Genomic DNA, 17391 nt, shown 5'->3' on the forward strand with positions numbered 1-17391 from the left:
CTTCGCTTCCAGCTCCTTCAATCCTGCAAACCGACCCCTAAGAAACAAATCTTTTAGCGTCTTAATCCCCTTCTCCCATTTCCGAAAATCTCCATCCCACCTCCCTGGCTCAAATCTGTGGTTCCCCCGAATCGGCATTTCCCTTGACCCTGCCCCCAACCCGAAGTGTTGGCGAAACTGCCTCCAAATTCTCAATGAAGCTATTATTACCGGACTCCCTGAGTATTTCCCCGGAGCTATCGGGAGCGGCGCTGTTGAGCATTTTACATTTTTAATATCCGGATTTACAACAGGAGTGTTAAAATGAAACCCACTTCCCTTCCCTTCTATCTGTAATCAGTGGGCTTTATTTTTGAGAAGGTAGATGTGTATGATTTGAAACCCCATTGGTGTGTGGTCAATTTAAAAAAAGTACTACAGCTGGGATTAGACTGTCGTGAGACAGGTTAGTTTTACCCTCCTGGTAATGAAAATGTGTTGTTGAAATAGTAATCCTGCTCAGTACAAGAGGAACTGCACGTTCAGATATTTGGCGTATGTGCTTGGCTGAGGAGTCACTGGTGCGAAGCTACCATCTGTGGGATTATGACTGAACGCCTCGAAGTCAGAATCCCGCCTAAACGTTACAATACCGTAGCGCCGTGGATCACTGGTTGGCCTGGAATAGCCGACTCCGGTGCGGAGTGCCACTCTATTCAGGGCTGGAACACGGCCGGATGGGCGCCGCTTCTCTCCTCTAAACGCACAGCATGTTCGTGGGGAACCTGGTGCTAAAATATTCGTAGACGACCTGATTCTGGCTCAGGGTTTCGTACTTAGCAGAGCAGCTATATCGCTGCGATCTATTGAAAGCCATCCCTCGAGCCAAACCTTTGTATATAAAAAAGGAAAAAATAATGTAAGAAAGAACAAAATAAAGTACTCGTAGCAGACTTTTGTCGGTTTAAATGAAGAGGATTATTTATTCATGCGCACACCCTGTAATATCCAAATACTGTCAGTCACACACCACACAATCAAGAAAGATGCAATTAAAGAAGATTGTGTACTTACCAAAGGAACAGTTAACAGTTCATGTGTCTTTGAGAGTCGCACGAAGAAGGAAGCTTCTCCACTCTGGAATTGTATTTTGGATCAGTTCAGATCGCTGGGATTGGATATTTGGGTTAACTACAGGTTTCCTTCACAGAGAAGACTGTTCAGCAGGTCATGTAGATAGATCCTCGTAGATGTTGTAGGAGGTCTCATTTCTTTACGGGTGAACTCCGAGTTCGGAATCAGGCTCAGAGACTTAAGTCTTTTAAGCCTTTTGACTGCTGAAAGACACAGGTGGCACAGCTTTCCGCTGCAACTGTTGTGTATTTCTGCAGACTGCCCCAGGTCTCTACTGAACTGTGGAATAAAATAATTTCCGTATCAGAGAACCAGTTTCAATTAAATTGTCAATGGCCAGAGATATTCAAAATAAGTAAATGGTAGCCTTTCACACTTGTGGATAATGGGCCCCATCAGCTTTTCTTTGTTCTTTTGAAAACCTGGGAATATAGACTCTAGAGTCCATTGACTTTATGTCTTGGATAGCATGCCCATTCAACGGGTAGACCGTTAGCCATTATGATTAAATTCAGAACTTTCTGAAGCTGGATAGTCTGTGTTGAAGTTGTAAATCATCTGATCCTCCTTGGCAGCCACCTTAACTGATCATTAGCATCCCGTTTTAAATAAAGGTAGTTTATTTTGCTGGGCATGATGCCAGGTTGTACAACAGTTGGTTGAACATAATTATAGCTCTGACTCTCCGAAGAGGGCCATTGAGTTATTTGTATTGATTCTGATGATTATTGGGTAAAAGTTACAAAAATATTGTCACTTTGTTACTAACATTTTGTGACTGGTGCACCAAAGTTCTTTGTTACAAACAAAATATATTTGTTATCACATCTTTAGGAGATGGAGAGAAAGGTTGGAGCAAGCTGAAAAGAGAAAACTTGAGGAAGCAAGGGAACTACAGGTAATCCATTATTTTTGGTCATTCATTCTTTTATTTTTTGTGTTAGTGTTTTGGGGTAATAGCTTCTTAGCTAATATCTTCTTTGGACTACTTGGAAGAGTAGTGGAAAGAATCCCAGCCTCTGGTGATGAGTCTCCCCATCAAGTTGAAATTAGTGTTTCAGGCATGTTTGTTACGATATCCTTGGGGAAACAGTTAACCGAAATAGCCAAATTTATTGAATGACCCTCGAATCAAGAAATTACCAACAAACTTTGTGTAACTTTCACCTTTAGCATGAATCCAAACCAATGCGAATTGAACATGAATTAGCAGGCAAATAATTATTCAAATAAAAAGATAAATTTCACTTTAAATAATTAGTACAACAAAGTAATGGCTGATGAGCACCCACATTACTCCCTGCCAACGGTTCCACATTACTCCCTGCATTACGTAGCAACGGTTCCACAGTATGCTGTTCTTCATTCATGAAAGATAGGCTGAGTCCTATGCGAAAACAGCTTTCACCTCTACTTTTTACGAGTACGGTTATCATTAGCAAGGCACACTACAAACCTTTTTTCCCCTCTGGTCATGACAGTCCTGATGGTGTAGCTTTCAAAATTGCTTTTCAACAAACCAATAACACCCCAGTTTACAGTTTGGCCATTTCTGGGAAAACACCCAGCCTTTTAGTTTGTTTAAGCAATTTGTGCAGCTTTCCAGATTTTTGACCTATTTAGCCAGCTTGTACAGCACCTTCAGGAGTTCCCACCTCTTTTTCAGCCAAACAAAAAAAAAAACCTGATCCCTTCCGGAGAGATTTGCATCTTCAAAAATGGTGTTACTCTCTTCTATCTCCCTTCACTTTCTCTTTGTGTCTGCATCTGTGTACTTGCCATTCTCTGTCTTCAACTCTCCTTTGTGCTACAACTCTCCTTTGTCCTGGCCACACAGCTTCTGTCTGAACTTACTTCCTGTTGGTACGGCTCTAGGTCAAGGGTTTGCACTCACATGGGTCACTTTCTTATGAACGAAAATTACAGTTCATCCTTTTACAATTGATGTAAACTCTCAAGCACTTTTCAAGCATTTTTAAAAGCAATTGAAGATTCCATTTTACAGAAATTACAAATTTTCCTTCCTGTACTGCTTCTGGGTCAAAGGTCATCACACATTGGTCAACTGGCAAGAAAATCTTTTTCTGAAAATTCCTCTGGTTTAGCTTTTGGATTCATGATGCTAGCACAGTTGGTAGATCTTGGTTCCATTTTCTCATTATGTCGGCACCAAATAGATAATTTGTTTAACAAAAATCTTCAACATTTTGGCCAATAATGACTCGTGGGTTGCTGGCAAGGGTATGAGAGTGTGACCTAAAAGGAAGTCTTTCAAGAAATTATCATATGTTAATTCTTTGACAAATTGAGACAATTCAGGTATTTTTTCTTACCTTAAATATATCTGCTATTTCGTAGCAGCGGAAGAACATTTGACCTACTTATAGAAATCTCTGTCTACAGAAAGCTGGAATCACTTTTAAAGTGGATAACAGTTTGCCAAATCTAGTAAATCTCAATGAAGATCCCCAGATTTCAGAGGTTCTCTTGTACATGATAAAAGAAGGTCAGACAAGAGTGGGAAAACAAGGACCAAACTCAAAGCATGATATCCAGCTGTCTGGGGCACTCATTGCTGATGATCATTGGTGAGTTTCAAAGTTTTTAATTTCTGTGTAGCCAGACATCAAAAGGATAATGTTCTTTTGCCACTAAATCTATTTGTATTCCTGATTTGTTTTGAGGTTTGGAATTGAAAATTCAATCTGAATTTATAAATGCCTTACCACATCTCTGGGGCAACATTTCAGCTGTGTCACCTGAAATACATTGCTATGGATTACAGTGATTATTATTACCTAGGCAAACAGTAGATAATTTGCAAATGGATCTCCTAAATAGCAAGGAAATAAATGAGAATTTGATGTTTTTGTGTAGTTTTGAAATAGAATAAGAGCAGAAGGAGGGTCTTTGACCAATCAACCTTATGGGCGTGTTTACTCACCATGAACATTGCCACCCAGAAGATTTGGAACAAAATGTATTAATTTGAAATAACCGTTACATTTTAAGAGGTTAAAACACACATCCATGCAGTAAAATGCTTTTAGTTAACTTCAAATGCTCTCTTTTAGTTGTGTATACATTTTGTACTATAATAAAGATACATATGAGTAACTATATCATGATATAGTTTATTTTGCTGTCTTTGTGAGCAAGCTGAAAACTTATTTTTCAAACCAGTGTTGTTCATGGTGTCGTTGATGATTTAAGTGTTAAGTTTAGCAGGAGAGGTTAACCTTGCATGATTCTGTTGGCCTCGAGGTACTGCCTGGCAAATAGCCTGATATTTTATTTTTGTTCCTTTCGCGCAATATTACTTGCAGTTTTTGGGGTGACAATTCAATAATCTGTATCATTATAGTTTGCTTTAATCTCTATTTTATCCATTGAGGCCCTACATTGCCGCACATTTCCTGCTCGGCAGTGCTTGTTCTATGCCATGGTTGCATTTGTCATACTATCTTTGCCATTTGCAATCACTGATTTTACATAACTTTGATAAACTCACTTTTGGCAGAGGGAAAAATGAGCACCAAGGCACAGATAGGGGAGCATTTAAAATAAGTACTTTTAACTAGTCATTTTACAGGCTTAGAATCCAGATATGAGGAGGAATAAATAGCAAGTTATGGGGAAGCGAAGGAAAGCAACAGTAAAGGGGAAAGCAGTGAAGGGAGTAGGGAAAGATGGAGCAATAGCAGATAGACAAGTGGGTGAGGGAAAACCGAGTCAAGGAGCTGATACGGGTAGAGAGGGCTCAAGGGTATTAAGCAGTGGGCAAGGTAAAGGATAAAATGGAGCTTGGGCAGGAAGGAGACTGATGACCTCCATAGTCTGCCTCCATTTCTCAAATAATTGATGGACTCCTTTATTCCCACCCTCGCATTCTCATCTCCCCTCTACTCCATACTATCACCTTTGTTAGTATCCGTTGGCTTGGTCCCCAGTGACAATAACCAATCCTAGAGGTGGCAGGCAGTTGGATGGATGGAAACATCTACCTTTGGGTTAACCTGGATCCCAATTTTGTTAGTATTTGCTTTTCTCAGGCATGGAATCAAATTGGGGTTAATTTCCGAGAGAAGAGCTTTCAGCTTGCTGACTAGTGCCTGTGCAGTGCCTCAGGAGAATGTTTCAGGCATTCCTTGAGTTCTGGTTTTCAGTATTGAAAGAGGTGGAGTTATTTGAAGGTTCAAGCTCCTTTCCACCTAATACAATTAGCAATATCGATGATGTAAACTATTGAAGATTCTTATTTGCTACTTACATTGTAAAATATGTAAGCATGTTGAATGCTTGTTTCCTAACTTTTAATATCTGTTCATGTTCTGGACTATTTATGGTTGATTCATGGAATACCTTTGTGGAATCAATCGCTAAAGGAATCTCCTGTGAGAAAATATGCATTATGACAATCTAAATAATGGAGTAGGAGTACATTTTTCCATGGAAATTAATTTTGAGTAGAAGAACCTATTGGGCCCTAATCTCCAAGCTCCAGGGGATCATATCTGTGGGTACTCCACTAACGGAAGTTCCCAGGTAAGGATTGCAAGCAATTGCTTGGGAAGTGCAGACTTCCCACGTGGGGTTGAATTGCTCTGCATTGGAAACCATCCATAAGTTGTGATTTTCAAATTGCACACTTAGGGTGGTTCTGACTGTGTTGCATCAATAGTTAGTTACTCAAATGTTAGACCCATGTTGACACCCCCTCCCCCCACAACGGGACTCTTTCACCAACTCCCACGGGACAATCCCTTCCATGGGTCTCTCTTACCGCCACCAGCCAAGCCAAATCCTACCCACTTACCTTATACGTTTACCTTGTCAACAACCGTTAAACTTACTGGTTTATGGCAGCTGGTGCCATAAAAAGAGAGTATGGCTTTGACTCCAAAATCCTCAAAGTTGGGCCTTGGGGACACACTGCACTGTCCAGATCTCGCCCAGTCTTAGTCAGAAAGTTGGGCGAGATAGGATTGGTTGTATTTTCAAGTAAGAACATTTTGAGCAGAGTGGCAGTCCGACTCAATTGCCACTCCATCAGAAGTTAAGGCCCATCGTGTTTGTGACAATATTGGTTGTTGACTTTTGTAGATGATTTTATATCAAGTTATAGCTAGATCATTTAAGCTATAGTGAGTGCAGTTATGTGTGATGCAAGGCATCTGCTTCAAATTCTGTCGAGTGACTCTTACAACTGTGATTCTGTATCGAATATATCTAAAAGTGATTGGGACTGCCTGGGCTATTTCCACTCGTGGCTGTATAAAGACTTGTGTGCATAGCTTGAGGTATTCCATTTTAGAGGGAGTATTTGGAAGGGTAGGAGAAAATCATGGCAATGATCGCAAAAACTGGAAAATAAATTGATTTTGAGATGTGAAATTATAACTTGCTAGCTTTTAAAATATTCTGTGGTCATCAAAATGGATGAAATGTGTAATTCTTTTATTGAAATGTTCATTTTTATTTGCAGTGTCATACAAAACCAAAATGGTACAGTTAGTATTGCTCCATTAGGAGATGCAAATACTTATGTCAATGGAAACCTTATAGCCGAATCAATGGTGCTGCATCATGTAAGTTACTCCTAATGCAGTCCAATATGTCGATCCAATAATGTGAGTTTTGTAAGACATATTCCCATATATTATGCATATATCATTCGGGACATATAGTTGCTGTTTGTTTTTAAGTAGACCTTGCAACCTTCCTTATTGTTCAAAGTAATGGGATGTCTTGAGCCAGCCGTTTTCAGTCAACAAGGAAAAATACTGATTCAGAAGTGGAACATGAGTGTTGAGTGGGTTGTCATGTTTTTTGACCTGTAGCCAAGAGACTCCACTGCATGTGGAGACATTTAAGGACCCGCAGGACTCACTTACCTGTGCCACCTCTCAAAGGTCTATTCTTCCGACAAGCCACAGTCAGGATAGTGGTGAGAGAGTATGGGAGGCTGGCTGAATATGTTGTTGAGCTCTTGCATGACTAGTTTTTAGGACATTCTTTACCAAGATATCAGCGAGGAGAATTTTGTAGGGTTGATTGGGCAATGCATATTCTATTCTGATTCTCAGCCATTGCTGATATGCCAGTTTGATATTACAATTAAGATAGTAATTGTCAGAGGGCATTAATGCCAAACAGTTATTGGACTGGATTCATGAATCGGCTGGACGTTTGTAGGGGTGGCAGGTTCCCTTCCAGAAAGAGATATTAACCTCCTGTGTTTTTTATGACTTCTAAAGTATTTTCCTGATGCTAATCCACAAATTACCAATATTCCAAGTTCTGTTTCACAATTTGCCTGGGTGGGATTTGAACTGTCAGCCTCTGGGATACTAGTTGAGTACCATAATAATGATTCTATCTACTAGGGCTTGTGTGCTAGAGCATACAGTAAGTGCAAGTTTGCTGCGACACAGGCAATGGATTTGTTGTTCAATATAAATTGACCAGACCATTGAAATAGTAAAGATTTTTCATGTCTCAATATCTTGCTAATCCAGTCCTTCAATTGTCCAAGTTGTCAGATGCTGGTTCATGGTATCGAGAATAGGTTCTTTGGTCTACTTTATGCAAAGTTTAAACTATTCTGCATACAACCGTCTGAGGAATCTAGAATATTCTGCAAGGACGCAGTCTCAAGATAAAGGATCAACCATTACAACTCCGGGCGGCACAGTAGTGGTTAGCACTGTTGCCTCACAGCACCAGGGACCCGGGTTCGATTCCCGTCTTGGTCACTGTATGTGCGGAGTATGCACGTTCTCCCCCATGTCTGTGTGGGTTTCCTCTGGGTGCTCTGGTTTCCTCCCACAAATCCCGAAAAGCAGTGCTTGTGTTGGGTGAATTGGAAATTCTGAATTCAGTGTACATGAACAGGCGTCGGAGTGTGGCTACTAAGAGATTTTCACAGTAACTTCATTGCAGTGTTAATATAAGCTTACTTGTGACGCTGATAAAGATTATTATTTTAAAAAAATATTACGAGTGAGATGAGGGGAAATGTCTTCACTCAGAGGATTGGGATTCTCTCTATCCCAGAAGATTGTGGATCCTCCGTCGTTGAGTATATTATAGGCTGAGCTCAATAGATTGTTGGTGCCTCAAAATCGCTGCTTATGGGGAGTGGGTGGGAAAGGAGTTGAGGTAGGTGATCGATTATCATTGTATTGAATCGTGGAGCAGGCTCGAGGGCCATACGGTTGATTGTCTGCTGCACTCCACCGGATTATTACAGATTGCGATCCATTCAGTAAATTAATTTTGATGAAGCTGTTCCAATTAAAAGGTTGGAAATCGGCACATCAGGCCATAGAATGATGAGCTTCAATCAGTAACATAGTGGTTCCAGTTCTGTGCAGCACACATTGATGTTTAGTAATCTTGAAAACACAAGTCACTGAGCGTTGTCTCTTTCTTCTTCAGTCTGTATTTACTGGTCAGAAAAACCATTGCGGAATCTTTCTGTGCATTTGTGGATGTAAAAATGATTGTGTATTTCCTGATTAGGTGAACCTAAGACCAGCATTAGTCTCCTTTCTTTTAAAAAAAAAAAGCTCTCTTGGCACAGAGTTTGAAACCCTACCCTTGTAAAGGGTATGCTTTTCTCTCCAATTAGATATGGTATGTATTTGACAGTCAAATTAGATAAAGCTGTTTCATAAAGAGTTGCTTGGTAGCACAGAGATTAAATATTGCAGAAAATCGAGACATGTTGCTGAAGCTTTTTGTCGTGCACTCATCGGGGCTCTTTGTCCTGTACTCAGGGCAAACGTAAGAATGCCAAATTTCAAACAATCACAACAATGTATACTACAGACTTAATGGAGTGAGGTAATTTAAAATATTCTTTTCTTCTGTTTGTCCTGATGAGTGCAAGATGAAAAGCTGTGACCATAAGTCCCTGTCTTTTCAGCAGCTGTTTTGAGAGAGAAAAATATCACATTTGTTGCCACCTAATACTTTTAATCAATTGGGTAATTCAATATTTAAATCTTTGTACAATGGATAATTAATCAAGGGGCGCGATTCAGCCACCGCGTTGATCACGGCACAATGGGTGAATCCCGCGAGAGCCCCAAATCTGTCCCTCCACCAGGCGCCGGGCCTATCGCGAGTCACCCGACTCTCTTTGCCTGGCGCGATCTGGTTCTCGTCCTGGATCTCGCCATTAGGCTCATTTAAATACCTGGGTACCGCATTCACCTAGTGCCTGAGTGTCAACGGCCATGCCTGTGAGACCTTGACAGGGCGTTGTTTAGCACAGTTTTCAGAAACTTTGACCAGGCTGGTTTAGCACAGGGCTAAATAGCTGGCTTTTAAAGCAGACCAAGGCAGGCCAGCAGCACGGTTCAATTCCCGTACCAGCCTGCCCGAACAGGCGCCGGAATGTGGCGACTAGGGGCTTTTCAAAGTATCTTCATTTGAAGCCTACTTGTGACAAGAAGCGATTTTCATTTTCATTTCATTTCATTTTCAGGCATGCCAGCATCTTGGTGGTAGAGGGGAGTGGTCTCACAGGCTGATAGAGACACCAGGGTGGTCAGGGACAGGACAAGGCAGTGTGGTACCTGGGCACTTTGGCATTGCCAACTGGACACCCTGCCACTTCCAAGATGCTTGGGTAACTGCCAGGGTGCCAGGCTAGCTGTGACATGGTGCCTAGGTGCCAAATTGGCACTGCCATTGGTCGGGCCCATGTGAGGGGGAGGGGTTCCAGGAGTCCATGGAAGGTTGGGGGCGGGAGCTTGAAAAGGTGGGGGGTGGGACGTTCCTGCCCGGGAAATCGACTAAAGTGTGGCATCGGTGGGGTGAAACCCCCCTCCGAACTTGTCCGAAACTGAACTTAGTTTCAAGTCCCCTGAATCGTGCCCATTATATGTTGGTACTATTGTTAAAGTTAGATATAAAATAAATTAAATTGTTAAAATCTCATAATTAAGCAAATGTTAATTTGGCGCGGGTTTTCATGAGTTATGGGAGATTGTTGATTTTTCTAGGTTTCTCCACATTGATAAACCCCTGATGGAAGGTTTCGCTGCATTGATAAACCTCTGATGGAAGGTGAAATTTCCAGCATTGATGACATGTTTTGCTTAAGGGGGGAATGAAGGCTGTCAATCCACATTGATCCGACATACTTTGTTGAATTAAAATTATAAAACGTTCACAAGAGGAGGATCTTTGGCCTATTTCAGTACAAAGAACAAAGAAATGTACAGCACAGGAACAGGCCCTTCGGCCCTCCAAGCCTGTGCCGACCATACTGCCCGACTAAACTACAATCTTCTACACTTCCTGGGTCCGTATCCTTCTATTCCCATCCTATTCATATATTTGTCAAGATGCCCCTTGAATGTCCCTATCGTCCCTGCTTCCACTACCTCCTCCGGTAGTGAGTTCCAGGCACCCACTACCCTCTGCGTAAAAAACTTGCCTCGTACATCTACTCTAAACCTTGCCCCTCTCACCTTAAACCTATGCCCCCTAGTAATTGACCCCTCTACCCTGGGGAAAAGCCTCTGACTATCCACTCTGTCTATGCCCCTCATAATTTTGTATACCTCTATCAGGTCGCCCCTCAACCTCCTTCGTTCCAGTGAGAACAAACCGAGTTTATTCAATCGCTCCTCATAGCTTATGCCCTCCATACCAGGCAACATTCTGGTAAATCTCTTCTGCACCCTCTCTAAAGCCTCCACATCCTTCTGGTAGTGTGGCGACCAGAATTGAACACTATAGTCCAAGTGTAGCCTAACTAAGGTTCTATACAGCTGCAACATGACTTGCCAATTCTTATACTCAATGGCCCGGCCAATGAAGGCAAGCATGCCGTATGCCTTCTTGACTACCTTCTCCACCTGTGTTGCCCCTTTCAATGACCTGTGGACCTGTACTCCTAGATCTCTTTGACTTTCAATACTCTTGAGGGTTCTACCATTCACTGTATATTCCCTACCTGCATTAGCCCTTCCAAAATACATTACCTCACATTTGTCCGGATTAAACTCCATCTGCCATCTCTCCGCCCAAGTCTCCAGACAATTTAAATCCTGCTGTATCCTCAGACAGTCCTCATCGCTATCCGCAATTCCACCAACCTTTGTGTCGTCTGCAAACTTACTAATCAGACCAGTTACATTTTCCTCCAAATCATTTATATATACTACAAAGAGCAAAGGTCCCAGCACTGATCCCTGTGGAACACCACTGGTCACAGCCCTCCAATTAGAAAAGCATCCCTCCATTGCTACCCTCTGCCTTCTATGGCCTAGCCAGTTCTGTATCCACCTTGCCAGTTCACCCCTGATCCCGTGTGACTTCACCTTTTGTACTAGTCTACCATGAGGGACTAAGGCCTTACTGAAGTCCATATAGACAACATCTACTGCCCTACCTGCATCAATCATCTTAGTGACCTCCTCGAAAAACTCTATCAAGTTAGTGAGACATGACCTCCCCTTCACAAAACCGTGCTGCCTCTCACTAATACGTCCATTTGCTTCCAAATGGGAGTAGATCCTGTCTCGAAGAATTCTCTCCAGTAATTTCCCTACCACTGAAGTAAGGCTCACCGGCCTGTAGTTCCCGGGATTATCCTTGCTACCCTTCTTAAACAGAGGAACAACATTGGCTATTCTCCAGTCCTCCGGGACATCCCCTGAAGACAGCGAGGATCCAAAGATTTCTGTCAAGGCCTCAGCAATTTCCTCTCCAGCCTCCTTCAGTATTCTGGGGTAGATCCCATCAGGCCCTGGGGACTTATCTACCTTAATATTTTTTAAGACACCCAACACCTCGTCTTTTTGGATCACAATGTGACCCAGGCTATCTACACCCCCTTCTCCAGACTCAACATCTACCAATTCCTTCTCTTTGGTGAATACTGATGCAAAGTATTCATTTAGTACCTCGCCCATTTCCTCTGGCTCCACACATAGATTCCCTTGCCTATCCTTCAGTGGGCCAACCCTTTCCCTGGCTACCCTCTTGCTTTTTATGTACGTGTAAAAAGCCTTGGGATTTTCCTTAACCCTATTTGCCAATGACTTTTCATGACCCCTTCTAGCCCTCCTGACTCCTTGCTTAAGTTCCTTCCTACTTTCCTTATATGCCACACAGGCTTCGTCTGTTCCCAGCCTTTTAGCCCTGACAAATGCCTCCTTTTTCTTTTTGACGAGGCCTACAATATCACTCGTCATCCAAGGTTCCCGAAAATTGCCGTATTTATCTTTCTTCCTCACAGGAACATGCCTGTCCTGTATTCCTTTCAACTGACACTTGAAAGCCTCCCACATGTCAGATGTTGATTTGCCCTCAAACATCCGCCCCCAATCTATGTTCTTCAGTTCCCGCCTAATATTGTTATAATTAGCCTTCCCCCAATTTAGCACATTCATCCTCGGACCACTCTTATCCTTGTCCACCAGTACTTTAAAACTTACTGAATTGTGGTCACTGTTACCGAAATGCTCCCCTACTGAAACATCTACCACCTGGCCGGGCTCATTCCCCAATACCAGGTCCAGTACCGCCCCTTCCCTAGTTGGACTGTTTACATATTGTTTTACGAAGCCCTCCTGGATGCTCCTTACAAACTCCGCCTCATCTAAGCCCCTGGCACTAAGTGAGTCCCAGTCAATATTGGGGAAGTTGAAGTCTCCCATCACCACAACCCTGTTGTTTTTACTCTTTTCCAAAATCTGTCTACCTATCTGCTCCTCTATCTCCCGCTGGCTGTTGGGAGGCCTGTAGTATACCCCTAACATTGTGACTGCACCCTTCTTATTCCTGATCTCTACCCATATAGCCTCACTGCCCTCTGAGGTGTCCTCTCGCAGTATAGCTGTGATATTCTCCCGAACAAGTAGCGCAACTCCGCCTCCCCTTTTACATCCCCCTCTATCCCGCCTGAAACATCTAAATCCTGGAACGTTTAGCTGCCAATCCTGCCCTTCCCTCAACCAGGTCTCTGTAATGGCAACAACATCATAGTTCCAAGTAGTAATCCAAGCTCTAAGTTCATCTGCCTTACCCGTAATGCTCCTTGCATTAAAACATATGCACTTCAGGCCACCAGACCCGCTGTGTTCAGCAACTTCTCCCCGTCTGCTCTGCCTCAGAGCCACACTGTCCCTATTCCCTAGTTCTCCCTCAATGCTCTCACCTTCTGACCTATTGCTCCCGTGCCAGCTCTTCCTGAAATACCTCCTCTGTAATGCTCCTTGCATTAAAACATATGCACTTCAGGCCACCAGACCCGCTGTGTTCAGCAACTTCTCCCCGTCTGCTCTGCCTCAGAGCCACACTGTCCCTATTCCCTAGTTCTCCCTCAATGCTCTCACCTTCTGACCTATTGCTCCCGTGCCAGCTCTTTCTGAAATACCTCCTCTGTTCTTTTCCTGGAAACCAGCTCAAACATAGCAGTACTGGGATGCTTCAGAGTAGTTTGTAAATGTATTCCTTGAAAAAGAGAAATTGCGTCTTCGATAAAGGAGAAGCAATGGTGAGAAGCGCGAGAGAATCTAAATAGAATATATTAGATAGACCTGTGGGCTGGGGGATTTGTTAAATATTCATGTTAGAAAGTTAGTAATTCTGCGATTATTATGTTTGCTACAATTAAAAATCTATGTTGTACCTTTATAGGGGGACAGAGTGATTATGGGTGGCGATCATTACTTTAAATTTAACCATCCTCTGGAGGTCCAGTGTGGACGAGCATCATCTGGGAGTGCACTGCTTGGAGAGGGTCCCAAAGGTTTTGAATTTGCAAAAAATGAACTTTTGCAAGCTCAACAGGCAAGGTAAAATATATGCTGATAACTATTTTAAATCTATTAAATCTTCCATCAGGCAGGAGATACAAAAGTCTGTGAAACGCACTAACAGATTCTAAACAGCTTCTGTTGCCTGACTCCTAAAGGACCCTCTTATGTACTGATCTGACCTCGTCACACATCTTCACTGCTCAGTAGTACTACACTCCTGTATTCTTCACCCAATGCTTGTGTCTATGTATTTACATTGTGTATTTTATGTTTGCCTATGTTTTTTTTTCATGTATGGAATGATCTGTCTGAACTGTACGCAGAACAATACTTTCACTGTACCCCGGTACACGTGACAATAAACAAATCCAATCTATTAACCCAATTTTCAAAAAGTCACTTGCTCTGATGCATTTTTTGACTTAATTTTTCACTTTTATGCTTTACAATTTTTCAGATGAAAATCACCTGATTGTAAGTGTACACCATATTTTAGAGCTGTCAATATTATGATTTGTATTTTTAAAAGAATACAGGTACAACACTTCTCGAATTTGCTTCTTTGTAGCCTTCTGGACTTTTATATCTGCTGCCACTAGATGAGGCTATGCTACCTTGTCAATGCTCGGACCCATACATTCATACATGTGTGCTCTTCCCACGGGCAGGTCGCACATTGTCTGCTGCTGTTTCTTCCTGAATCGTTTTCTTGGCTGTTTCTTTTTTCAGTGGCGGCTAGCCACTGTCTTCTACTCTTCAAGCAGGGCAAGGAGGCAGATCTAGGGTCTACCTCCACTGGAACGGGAATCAAATCCATGCTGTTGATGCTTTTCTGAACCCGATGTTAGCCATCTAGTCAACTGAGCTGATGAGCCTTCTCGATCTAATATGTGGTTGTGCAAATTAGTGCTGGAGCACTGTATTTATTTTGCCCCATAACATTTTCTCCTTGTGATTTTATTTTCAACAAAAATTTGAAACAATGGGGCTAGTTTTGAAATACTGTGTTATAGTAGCATTTTACAATCAATATTCCAGATAATTTATCTTGGGTTCCAAGTAAAATAATTGAAAATGTGAGTTAGAAATGAGGGAAAATAATTTTGTAATTTAAAAAAAAAAAGTCAAATTATTTAAACACTCCAAATTCCTTCAAAATTTCAGTTTTCTATCTTTAATGGATGAGATATGAGCAAGTAAAATTATCTTTTTAAAGTGGTGAGATTCCAGTTATGAGTTCCGGTTGACTTCCAAATTGTGTAACTATTTATTTATCTGTCCACATGTTTAGTTGGGTGATTGGAGCAAGGGCAATACAATATGCTGCATGTCGCCTTGTCACTACAGCTTTCTTTTTCTGATATTTTGCTTTAAATTGTTTGCAAAGATTGGTGGTTTTTATCTTTAATTCTCTAGGATGTGAATTTTTCTTCATGTAATAAATGTGAAGTTGGGCAGAGTTTGAATATAACCATTCCCATAACTTAATAGTACATAATGGGACATACTGAAATGAAAGAGTGCAAGAGAAGATGAAACAGGAAAACAATAGAAAAGGAATTGATACTGGAAAGATTAGTTGAACTCCAGTTGAATATTTACCTCATGCAGATAGCATGCATTCTGGAGTCCTGAGGGACATTGGATAATAAATAGTAGACAGTGGCGCAGTGGTTCTGTCACTGGGCTAGTAATTCAGAGGCCCAGGCTAATGCTTTGAGGAAAAATAACAAAATAAAATTCAGCAGGTCAGACAGCATCTATAGAGAGAAACAGAGTTAATATTTTGTTGTTGACCTTTCATTAGAAATGTTCTAGGGATCTGGTTCAAATCCCACCATTGGCAGCTGGTGGAATTTAAATTTGATTAATAAAAACCTGGAACATGTAGCTAATCTCAGTGATGATGATCGTGGCAACCATCATCTATTGTCGTAAAAATGCACCTGGTTCACTTATGTCCTTTGGGGAAGGAAATCTCCATTCTTACCTGGTCTGACCAATGTGTGACTCCAGACCCACAGCAATATAGTTGACTCTTAACTGCCCTCTGAAATAGCCTAGCCATTCAATTCAGGCTAATTGGGGATAGGCAACATATGCAGGTCTTACCAGGGTCTCCCCCATCACATGCAAGAATAAAGAAAAAAAACGGAGGCTCCAAACTCGTACTTTCGGGCATCCTTAAATTTTTTTTTTGTAAAATATTTTATTACGGCATTTGTGATTTTGTGACAGTAACAGTAAACCATATACAACAATATAAACATACTGAAAGGACCATCTACCTCCCTCACAGGTCCCACCTTCCTTGAACAGTAACCTAGACTAAAACTGCCCCCCCCCCCCCCCAACACAACCACCCTCTGCTGACAATTAATTTTCTCTAAAGAAGTCGACAAACGGCTGCCACCTCTGGACGAACCCGAGCGTTGACCTTCTTAGGACGAACTTGATTTTCTCAAGACTGAGGAAGCCTGCCATGTCATTGACCCAGGTCTCTGATTTCAGGGGCTTTGTGCCCCTCCATGCTAACGGTCTCCTGGCTACCAACGAGGCAAAAGCCAAGACGTCGGCCTCTCTTGCCCCTTGGACTCCTGGGTCCTCTGACACTCCGAAAATCGCCACCTCTGGACTCGGTGCCACCCTTGTTTTTAACACCGTGGACGACATCTGCAAACCCCTGCCAGAATCCCCTAAGCTTCGAGCATGCCCAAAACATGTGAACATGGTTCGCTGGCCCTCTCGCACACCTTGCACACCTGTCCTCTATCCCAAAAAACTTGCTCATCCGGGCCACCGCCATGTGTGCCCGGTGAACGACCTTAAATTGTATCAGGCTGAGCCTGGCGCAAGATGTGGACGTGTTGACCCTGCTTAACGAGTCTGCCCAGATTCCTGCCTCTATCTCTCCCCCTAACTCATCCTCCCATTTATGCTTTAGCTCCTCTGTCTGCATTTCCTCTGACTCCATGAGTTCTTTATAGATACCTAAGACCTTCCCCTCTTCCACCCAAACTCTAGAAATTACCCTATCTTGTATATCCCCCGTGGCGGTAGGAATGGGAAGGTTGACGGCAGCACGGTGGCACAGTGGATTAGCCTTGCAGCCTCACGGCACCGAGGTCCCAGGTTTGAACCCGGCTCTGGGTCAATGTCCGTGTGGAGTTTGCACGTGGAGTCTCCCAGTGTTTGCATGGGTTTCGCCCCGCAACTCAAAGATGTGCAGGCTAGATGAATTGTCCATGCTAAATTGCCCCTTAATTGGAAAAAATGAATTGGGTACACTAAGTGTATTTTTTAAAAAAAGGAATGGGAAGGTTGGAACCTGCCTTCGCAAGAAGTCCCAAATCTGCAGATACCTAAACCCATTCCCTCCCATCAACTCAAACTTCTCCTCTAACTCTCTCAAACCGGGGAAGCTCCCATCTATAAACAAATCTCCCATCCTCCCAATCCCTGCTCTCTGCCATCCCCAAAACCCCCCATCTAG

The 17391-nt window shown here is 42.5% G+C and overlaps 1 protein-coding gene across 3 annotated transcripts in view; it reads left to right on the plus strand.

Annotated features, from left to right (window-relative positions):
* The window catches only part of kif14 (kinesin family member 14), a 148795-nt gene that overhangs the window by 49209 nt on the left and 82195 nt on the right, over nt 1–17391 (plus strand). For all 3 annotated transcript variants that reach the window (XM_072511423.1, XM_072511421.1, XM_072511422.1), the window contains exons 13-16: nt 1948–2011; nt 3517–3701; nt 6599–6701; nt 13777–13934. In XM_072511423.1, coding sequence (XP_072367524.1) covers nt 1948–2011; nt 3517–3701; nt 6599–6701; nt 13777–13934 — 510 coding nt within the window. The remainder of the gene's footprint in view (nt 1–1947; nt 2012–3516; nt 3702–6598; nt 6702–13776; nt 13935–17391) is intronic.

The sequence above is a fragment of the Scyliorhinus torazame genome, chromosome 7 (assembly GCF_047496885.1).
Source record: "Scyliorhinus torazame isolate Kashiwa2021f chromosome 7, sScyTor2.1, whole genome shotgun sequence".
NCBI classification, from domain to species: Eukaryota; Metazoa; Chordata; class Chondrichthyes; order Carcharhiniformes; family Scyliorhinidae; genus Scyliorhinus; species Scyliorhinus torazame.